This window comes from Vulpes vulpes, chromosome 14 (genome assembly GCF_048418805.1).
Source record: "Vulpes vulpes isolate BD-2025 chromosome 14, VulVul3, whole genome shotgun sequence".
NCBI classification, from domain to species: Eukaryota; Metazoa; Chordata; class Mammalia; order Carnivora; family Canidae; genus Vulpes; species Vulpes vulpes.
Genome location: NC_132793.1, coordinates 28,200,094 through 28,210,785, shown reverse-complemented (window position 1 = coordinate 28,210,785; position 10,692 = coordinate 28,200,094). Strand labels below are relative to the sequence as shown.

The window sequence follows — 10,692 nt, the reverse complement described above, 5'->3', positions numbered from 1 at the left end:
AAGGTGAGCAGGTCATGAGTGCTCCACCCTCATGAGTGGGATTAGCCCTTAAAAAAGAAACCCCCTGAGAGCTCCCTAGCCCCCCTTCTACCGTGTGAGGACACAATCAGAAATCCATAAAGGACCCTCTCCCAACCAGACAGGCCGCCTGATATTGGACTCCAGCCTCCACAACAGTAAGCAAAAATTTATTTATAAGCAACCCAGGCTGAGATATTTTGTTATAGCTGCCTGAGTTTGCTAAGACTGGTTATAGCTTCACACATAAAATAAATATCTTTGAGCCCATATTGATATAAATAAATAATTGAATAAATAATTGAAAAGAAAAAATGGCCTGTGCAAGAAACTCTGAAATTATTTAAACAGATACTTTACCCTAAGGAAGGGAAACTTAACTGCCCCCTCTCATTCAGGCTACTTGAGGTGACTCCCTTCCAAAGAGGACAGAATGGGAGGACATATGACAAACATAATTCAGCCAGGTAATCACAAGTTTGCCAATAGTCATGAATCATGGCCATAGTGTTCACACTGATATAATGTCATGAAAACAGCACTTTTTCTCTTCCTCCCCAAACCCATCACCCCAGTCTGCTTATGAGAAGAGCATCTGACAAATTGAAAAGAGAAACATTCTATGATATACCTGAGTAGCACTCCTCAAAACTGACAGGCCATCAGCCACAAGGAAAGTCAGAGAAGTTGTCACAGCTGAGAGGAGCCTAAAGAGACATGACAAGTAAATATAATGTGGTACGGAATTCTGGAAGACAAAGGGACATGCAGGTAAAAACTAAGTAAATATTTTCTAGGCTGAATGTTTGTGTCTCTCCCAAGTTCACATGTTGAAATCTAATCACTAGTGTAATGGGATTTGGAGGTGGGATCATCGATGGGTAATGAGGTTGTGAGCGTTGTGAGGGTCCTCATGAAAAGAGGCCAGCTCATCCCCACCCCCATTCACCAGGTGAAAATACAAGTAGTTGGCAGTCTGCAACCACAAAGGGGATTCTCTTCACAACCCAACTATCCTGGCATGCTGATCTCAGACTTCCAGCCTCCAGGACTGTGAGAAATAAGCTCCTGTTCAAGGCATCCAGTTTGTGATGTTTGTTATAGCAGCCAAAGCTACAACAAAATCTGAATAAACCATGCCCTTTAGTTAATAATAACGTACCAATATTGGTTCATTAATTATCACAGATGCACCAAATTACTGTAAGATGCTAATAAGAGGAGAAATTGTGTGCAGCTATATATTGGAACTCTGTACTATTGTCACAATTTTTTTCTAAATGTAAAACTGTTCCAAAAAATTAAGTATATTTTTTAAAATGTCAACATTTTGTCCTCAGCTGGATCTCTGCCTCTTACACCTCCTTCGGGGACAATGCAAAGATGTATGTGGTGACAAGACATTTGTGTTTCTATACTGAGGTTTCATCTCACTTCACAAGTCTGAGGTTCCCTTCTCCCCCTTCCTCTGTCCTCTGACAGAGCTCACTCCAGAGCCAGGCACTCAGAGATCCCAGAAGAAACTGTTTCTCAGTCCCCCATGATATTCATCCTTAATGTTTTCAACTAGTAAAGCGCAAGTTGGTTAGACCAAGTGAGGCAAGAGACCTCTGGGCTCCTGAGTGCAGTGGGGTAGCTTTATTTACTTATTTAAATTTTGTTAGTTAAATAAATAAATACATAAATACATAAATAAAATAAAAATAAATTTTGTTAGTTAACATATAGTGCAATATTAGTTTCTGGAGTAGAATTCAGTGATACTGGGGGCAGTTAATCCCTGTCATGTGCGCAAGGAACTGAGGTAGAAGGGGCTCTGCAGAGTGGGTGCTGTGATGAACCAGGCTTCAGGAGATGGCCCTCAGCTGTCAGCCCTCTTTGGGATGGCCTCCTGAAAAGAGCCACTATGCCCAAGGTTATGTCTGGGAACTTGCCATATCCAGTGGCTCATCAACATGGAAACGTAAAGGAACAGCCCTCTCACCCCAGCTCAGGACAATTTTAAAGGAACATCCTAGCACCAGAGGTCCATGGAAGATCAGCTGAAGTTTTCTTTGGGACTTCATTGTAACTCAACTTCTTCTAAACAGTTCTGCTCCCCTCTACCATTGGATCCTGAAGTACTCCTTAAAAATAACCTGCTTCTTAATATTTATCTCAGCCCCTATTTCCCAGGGAACCTGATGTGGAAGGGAGGCTGTGGTGGGTACCAGAAAAGATTGGGATCCCTTTGTCTGTGGGGGCCAAGCCAGTCATGGAAGGATGAATTGTTTACACTATCATATACCATATACCACATACCATATACAATAAATCACATACTATATGCCATACACCATATATCATCATACAGCAAACAGTCTTAATATAAGGAGCAATGAGAATCCACAGAATTCTTTATACAAAAAAAGGAATGCACTCAGATCTGTGTTGTAAAAGACCACTCTGCATGAAGTAGAAGGTAGACCTACAGCAGGCAAAAGATTTGAGGATAGCCTATTAAGAAGTGTTATCATTCTAGCAGGAGATGACAATGAACATAGAGACATAGACTCAAGAAGTATTTAGGAGGTAAAATGAACAGGGTCTGGTACAGAGCAGACATGATTTGACAAGTGAGGGTGTAGAACATGGGCCCCTTCTCAGTTTGACCAAGTGGGTAGAGGATGTGCCACACACTGAACAGAGTATAAGGGGATAAGAGAATGTCCGAGTTTTGAATATTTGAGCTATACAAATGAAAATTTCAAGGACAAAGGATATATAGGTCAGCCATCAAGAAGGAGACTCAGGATTGGAACCTAACTTGCATCTGGTTGCAAAGCCAGTGCTCCTGATCAGGGCACTAAAATCCCAGGCTCTGTAGAGTATAGGATCCAATGGAAGGTATGAGGTCTGCTGGAGGTGGAAGGGTAGGATGCTGGAACCTGGAGGAAAGATCCTGTCCAGCCCTCAGCAGGGGCCATGGATGGCCTTCCAGCATGGAATTCATCATTCCAGAACAATGTGATAAGATGGTGACATCACAAGAGGAGAGGAGTCTTGTCATCTCCTACAGGCAGTTTGGGCTTACTATGGACTCTCCTCTTGTAACACCTCTCCTGGCCTTAACATCCTATTGATCTCTGAGAGGAGGCAGGGATCACAAGGAAGCAACAGGAAAATCACCCTAGAGTCAGTGCCTGACAGTAGACTTGTGGACATCAGAGGGTCACCAGCTGAGTGTGGACTGAGAGTCTCACCACAGCCTTTGTGCTTGGGTAGAGTCTTTTGCAGAGGTGAGAAAAAAAGAAGCCGAAATTCTGGTTTCTCTCTCTTTCCAAGAGCATTTCTTATGTCCTTCCACTTCCTTCCTCCTGAGCTAGCCCCAAACTCAGCATAGACAGCAGAGGCAGCCCTCACCTTTCAAATGTATTTCTAGGTGCATTGCTTTCCATCCTGCAAAGTAGTCCCCCAGCCCCACCTTCCCTGTAGCCCCTTCTATCCTCTAAGACACAAATCATCACCATCTCCTAAGCTCCAATCTCTTTCCCACACCATGTCTCTGGGCCTCTAAATTGGCAGAGGTGCAGGATGAAGAGACCTCAGATGAGAGGAGGCTCAGGAAAGAGCACAAGCCTATAAGTATCATGCCCTTAACTATAGAAAACCAATCATTTCTAGCAGCTACTTATCAGTAGCTTGTGATCACCTTCTCTGTCCATTTGATAATCTCAAAGAAAAAGTGATAAGTCCTGCGGTCTTTCTTCTCATCACAATCCCCTTCCTCTGACCTCATGGAGGCAGGGAGTGTCTTCTCTCCTCAGAGCACAGAGTCCTGGGACCCACTAGAACAACACTCAGACAGAGAAGGATCCAAGGGCCACCACAATGCCTGTACTTGCCTCCCAAACCTGCCCACTTCTGCCATCCCTGCTGCTGACTCTGCTGCTGAGATTCACAGGTGAGTTGTGTCTCAGATATGTGTGGTGGAGACCCCTATACTTGTTTACTTTTTCTCCTCATCTGTTTCCCTAGAATTTCCTGGGGAGGGGGGAGGTTCTCTATCACAGCCAGAATCTATAGAACTAGATTGGAATGGCTCCCAGCTCACAAAATTTCCCAATGGCCAAGTCTGTTCCAGACCCTTTTGTTTGGGAATGGACACCCCTAATGGTCAAAGGGTTGAGCACAGAACACATTAGAGTTCTCATCTCCTAGCCCCTAGAAACAAAGAACCTACCTTTCAAATGTATTACCACCACACAGGTGCAGTTCTCAACAAAGAAAAACATGTTGGAGAACATGAAATTATGAAGCAAAAAAAGAATCCACAATGTTTCCACCCTAAGATAGTCACTATTAAAAATTTGCAAAAGTTTGTGTGCTCATGGAATATTGGTGGGAAGTGGTCACTAGAGGTCTCTCTGGGTCAGTGATGGAAGCTGAACCCTGCAGGCTTGCTGAAACCCTGCTTGCTGAAAAAGCTGAACAAACATGTGGAATCTCTTCCCCAAGGCTATTGGTCCATCTTAGCAGAGGCTTTGAGTTCCAATTGCCAGAGTAGATGAAAGAGGAGGGGTTCAAATCAGGTGAAAGAGAAAGCCAAGGCTCTTATCTGATATAAGAAAGGAAGAAGAAACCTTGGGTGTTTTAGGAAAGAGTAAAATATATGAAACACCCAGGCCCACTGTAAAATATTAGCAAATATTTAAATGGGAATTAATACCAAGTTCATAAATCTCTTCCAGAAAATAGAAGAGGAGGAAACACTTCCCTACTTATTTTATGAGGCCATTATTATTTTGATAGCAAAACCAGATAGACTGTACATAAAAAAGAACTACAGACCAATATCCCTCATGAATCTAAATGCAAGAAATCCTCAACCAAAGGTTGGCAAGTGAAATTTCACAATGTATAAAGCTATATACCATGACAAAGGAGGATTTATTCCAGGCATGCAAAGCTGTTTTAATATTTGAAAATTAATTACTATAATCCATCACATCAACAAGTTAAAGAAGAAAAATGGCATGATCATATCAGTTGATGCAGAAAAAAAGCATTTGGCAAATCTAACACCCATTCACAATACAAACTCTTAGCAAACTAGAAATAGGGGAGAACTTCCTCAATTTCATGAAGAACATCTACAAAAATTCCTACAGCTATCATTATACTTAATGGCGAAAGACTAAATTTTTTTTGTAAGATAAGGACTGAGGCAGGATGCCCCTACTCTAAACTTTTATTCAGCACTGTTCTGGAACTTGTAGGAGAGAGGGACAGGAAGAAAGGAATGGAGGGGAAAGGAAAGGAAAGGAAAGGAAAGGAAAGGAAAGGAAAGGAAAGGAAAGGAAAGAAGGAAATGAAACTGACTGAAAAGGAGAAATAAAACTTCCTTATTTGCAGATGACATGATTGTCTACATAGAAAATCCCAAAGAATCTACAAAAAAAAAAAAAAAAAAAAAAACCTTCTTAGGGTTAATAAGCACATTCAGCAAGGATACAAGATCAACACACAAAAATCAATTGTGTTTCCATATACCAAAAACACACATGACAATTTACATCATCACCCCCCAAAAAAGAGAAATAGGTATAAATCTCATATTATGTGTAAAAGATCTATATAAAGAAAGCTAGAAATTGAAGCTGATTGAAGCAATCAAAAAAGAACTAAATAGAGATACATCCCATATCATGGATGGGAAGACTCAATATTTTCAGGATATCCATTCTTCCCAACTTGATCTAAGGATTAAATACAATCCCAATCAATATGAGCAAATTATTCGATGAATATTGATTAACTGAATCTAAAGTTTATATGGAGAAGTTAAAGATCCAGAATAGCCAACTCAATGTTGAAGAAGAACAAAGTCAGAGGACTCACAACATTTGACTACAAGACTTACTAGAAAGGCACAGTAATCAAAACAGTGGCATTTGTGTGAGAAGAGACAGATCAATGCAACAGAATAGTCCAGAAATAGACCGACATAAATACAGCCAACTGATCATTAGGAATGGAGCAAATATAGTCTTTTCAACAAATGTTGCTGGAGCAATTGGACGTCTGGAAATCTATGTGCAAAAAGAAAAATTGATTCTAGACACAGACCTAACAGCCTTCATAAAAACAACTCACATATAAAACACAAAACTATAAAATGCCTACAAGATATCATAGAAGAAAATCTAGTTGACCTTTGATATGGTCATGATATGACTTTTATATATTGACTTCATATTTTTTAAAGCAGTTTTAGGTTCACTCCAGAATTGAGCAGAAGGTGCAGAGATTTCCCATAGGACTCCCCACCTCCACACATCACAGCTGCTGCCATTATCAATATCCTCCACCAGTGGTATATTTATTACAAATGATTAACCTACACTGATATGTCATTAATATCCGAAGTCCACAGTTCACATTATGGTTCACTCTTGGTTTTGTATAGTCTATGGGTTTGGACAAAGGTATAGTGATATCCACCTTTATAGCATTATACAGAGTAGTTTCACTGCCCTAAAAGTCCTCTGCATTCTAAAGTCCTCTGTTTTCACCCTAACCCCTGGCAATCACTTATATATTTACCATCCCATAGTTTTGCGTTTTCCAGAATGTCATATAGTTAGCATCATGCAGTATGCAGGCTTTTCCTTTTGATTAATAATAAGCATTTAAGTTCTTTCATACCTTTGCAGGCCTTGAGAGCTCATTTCCTTTAGCACTGGATAATATTCCACAGTCTGCATGTATCACAATTTCTTTATCCATTCACCTACTGAAGGTCATCTTGGTTGCTTTCATATTTGGCAATCATAACTAAAGCTGCTATAAACTGTGAGGGGGAATCTGTTCCAGGCCTCTCTCCTAGCTTCTGGTAGCCTCAGACCACGATCTTCAGATTCTAAATGGCCTTCTTCCTGCATCTTCACAGCATCTTCCTTCCCTCTGTGCATGACAGTTAAGCTAAACTGTGCCTGAACTCCTGGTCCACAGGAACTATGAAATAATATGTGTTTCCTTAAACTAAGTTTGTGATAATTTGTTATTCAGCACGTTCCCTTGTTTGTATAGCTCCTACTATGCTCCAGGCCATTCTCCTATTGTGATGCAGAAGAAAGGTACCTTTCCCCTTTCTGTACGTTGGTTGCCTTCCTCTCATCCCATATGGCAACCCAGTTTGTAATTTTCATATTTTGGCAAGAGTACATGTTGCTAAAAGAGTATGTATGTTGATGTAGAACCAGAACCTCAGAACATCTTGGGAGGAGACAAATAACATGGGAAATGATGCAAAATTTCTTTCCAGGAACTTCAGATCAAGAGTTCCAGGTGACCCAGCCTGAGAGTTCAATTTCAGTCAGAGCTGGAGAGATCTTAACACTGGGCTGCAATGTGTCTGCTCGCTCCCCAGCAGGGCCTGTCTTGTGGTTCAGGGAGAATGGGCAAGAACGACGATTAGTCTACAGTTTCAATGGAAGCCAATTTCCCCGAGTAACCCAAGTAGAAGACACAGAGTTCAACCAAACAGACTATTCCATCCGCATCAGTAATGTGTCACCCAAAGATGTGGGCACCTATTACTGTGTGAAGCTAACAATAGGCCACCCTGACATGTCGTATGTATCAGGTCCAGGCACATATGTGTCTGTGAATGGTGAGTATAGTCTGACAAACTCCATCCCTTTGGTTTGTAAAAATAAATTTTTAAAAATCTGAAACATGTATAAATCATCATACACACTAGATTCTGTTCCCTTTCAATCACAAATCACCTTTAAGATCCTGCAGACGGCCCTACTGATTAACCATTCTTCAGTCCTGTGCCTGATATTGAATCAAGCCATGTTGACAGGCCATGCCCTTCCCTGACAGCCAACTCCACCAAACCAGTGACATATGGCAAGGGGAACCCTCACATAAAAAGACACCAAATAGGCAAAATGCAACTACAGGTGTGCACTTGATGATCCAAAAAGTGAGAAAAGTGAGACCTAGATGGCTGACTGGCTTTTCTAAGGTCTGGGGGACAATACTGGCATGAAGTTATCTGTTGAGTCTCTCCTAACCTATGCTCTGAGACCCAATTTTCATTCACTAACCCTTGTAGCCACATCTTATCTCACAGATTTAGGACAAAATCTTAACATGTACTCCCCTAAGTTTGATAATACCTCCTGAGCCAAAACAAAGGGATCCACAGGCTAGCAGAACCTCTACCAGCCTGCACCATTCTACTCACCCATTTCTAACTGGAATGTAAAGGGCCCTGGTGGCAGGTCCCTGAGGCCCACCACAATGCAGGCAGGGACCCCGTTCCCCACACAGGAAGCCAGTTAGTGGGTGTGGTCTCCTATTATGGTTTCTGGGGAGCCAGAAGACCAGAAAGAGGGGTCTCGGGTATCACTCACCCCCAGATCTTGTTTGGAAAAGCTGTCCTGCAGGGGAGGGATTGAGTCACTCTTCTGGCATTTGATCTTTCCCTGGTCTGCCCTAGTCTACCCCCAGCTCTGCTCTCCTCCTCTTCTCTGAGGACAACCAGTGCTTCCTGGTTCTTGCCACTCTCTGAATTCATTTCATCAAATACAGTGAGATCAGTGTGTCCATCTGTTCTGCTGGGAAAACCAGTAATGTTCTCTTCAAGTCCAGCCACATTCCATGCCACCCAATGGCCATGGGAAATTTACATATTTCCCTCAAGCTGAGATGTGAGAGTGTAGGCAGCTCACTTACCTGCCATTCTCTCCCAGAGTTCCCTTCTTGCTCCAACCCACACCTTAGCCCATCTGTGGTTTTGACGGTTTGCCAACCTGAAAGGAGAGAGATTATCAGGACCTGACTAATATGGGGGAGTGATGCTGGTGGTAGCAAATGTTGGGGGTCAGTTGTGGGCCCTCCAAAATTGACAAGGTCCCTTGAGGTTCTACTCTTTTTTTTGTGGAGAAGAGGAAACTGTCTCTTCCTTCTTGACACATAAGCAGAGGAAACATACTCTGCCTGCATGAACTTAGTAGTCCTAAATGGCTCCCGATTCTTTAGGCTTGCTGTCTCATGACTTACCCTTTCTCCACACCTCTCAGAATTAATATCTTCACAAGTTCAGTGGCTGCTCACCCTTCAGAAAAGTGATGAATGTCAATCTGAGGTTGGCAGAGGGCACTTGGACCCATCTCCAAGTGCACTGTGTGATTTGGGGCATTTAGATAGGGGAGAGACTAGTGTCTCTCTCCATGAATTCATAATCCCAGCCCTCTCCTTCCCTGTCCTCTTCTTCCCTTGGTTCATAGCTGAGACATGGACCCGGGGAGGAAATACATCTGATCCACTGTACTGACTCCCCTCAGTCAGGTCAGGAGCTTTCACCACCTGCAGAGGCCTCTCTAAATTCAGTGTGTGTGTGCTCACACATGTCATTAAATGAAGTCCACCCATGATCTGGATCCAAGTTCTTCAGTCCTGCCTGGGTCAAAGGATGGGAAATGGGAAATGATTTTGTATTTCTTTGCAGGAACCACACATGAGATATTCCAGGTGCAACAATCTGAGATGACACAGACTGTATCAATTGGAGAGACAGTCACCTTGAGTTGCAGTGTACCAGATTCATTCCCAAAAGGACCTGTCTTATGGTTCAAGGGATCTGGGCCAAGCCGGGAATTAATCTACAATTTCAAAGAAGGTCTCTTTCCCAGAGTAAAAGAAATTGGACACATCACCAAAGCTGGCAACACAGACTTTTCCATCCGCATCAGTGATATCTCTCTTGCCGATGCCGGCACTTACTACTGCGTGAAGTTCAAAGAGGGGAAACCTGACAGAGAGTTCCAGTCAGGTCCGGGCACTGAGGTGTTTGTGACTAGTTGAGTTTGTCTCCTCTACCTCCTATCATGAGCTATCCATCTCAGTTAACCAATCCTTCATTTATTGAATTACTAGATAATGCTAAATATTATTGTAGGTGCATTAAACATATGATATGTCATTCTCTCAGCAACCTGTGAGTTAAGTGTTTAACATGAGGAGAAACAGACTCAGAAAGGTCAATTGAGTAATGAGGGATATTTTGGTTGATGTCCCAATATTCTCCTAACAGCTAGACTAAACTAAGATAATTTCATGATTCCTTACTAGTGATTAGCTCAAATATGAGACTGGCTTAAGCCAATTTGTGTCCATAATGAAAAGGACAGACTTGCAGAGAAATCCAGGAAACTAATGCAATTCTCTCTCCTGTTGGCTAGGAACAAGCAATCATTTTGCCCCAGGTGATCCAGAGAGCCATCTTATGACCATGAGGGGAACCAAGTTGAGGAAAAATCTACTCTAGCGAAGTGCAAAGATGTAAAGAATGTGGGTTGACAACATTGCACGGCAATATTGTTCCTGGTTCCAACCCCACTTCTGGACCTTCAGTAATGGGAGAGAAAACATCTCCTTGTTAAGCCAGTTTGCTTAAAGTCAGCACTGCCCTAAGGGATGCCAGGTGATAAAGTTCCCACATCCACAGAGCACTGACGTACAGTTTCAAATAACTTTTTTTCTGTTTCAAAAGCCTTACTTTTTTATTTTGTCTATTTTGTTATAATCTCTGAACTCTGAGCAATATCCATCTTGAAAAATGATTAAATTGGTGATACTACAATACTACTATTTGTTGGGCATCTACTGTGTACTAAG

General features: G+C 42.0%; 1 protein-coding gene across 1 annotated transcript; it reads left to right on the top strand.

The window, feature by feature from the left end:
* Positions 1-3,888: 3,888 nt before the first annotated feature.
* LOC112909937 (signal-regulatory protein beta-2-like) lies at positions 3,889-9,879 on the top strand. Its single transcript, XM_025986130.2, has 3 exons — positions 3,889-3,961; positions 7,325-7,672; positions 9,524-9,879. The coding sequence occupies exons 1-3, from the start codon at positions 3,889-3,891 to the stop codon at positions 9,877-9,879; spliced, it is 777 nt and encodes a 258-aa protein (XP_025841915.2).
* Positions 9,880-10,692: the final 813 nt, after the last annotated feature.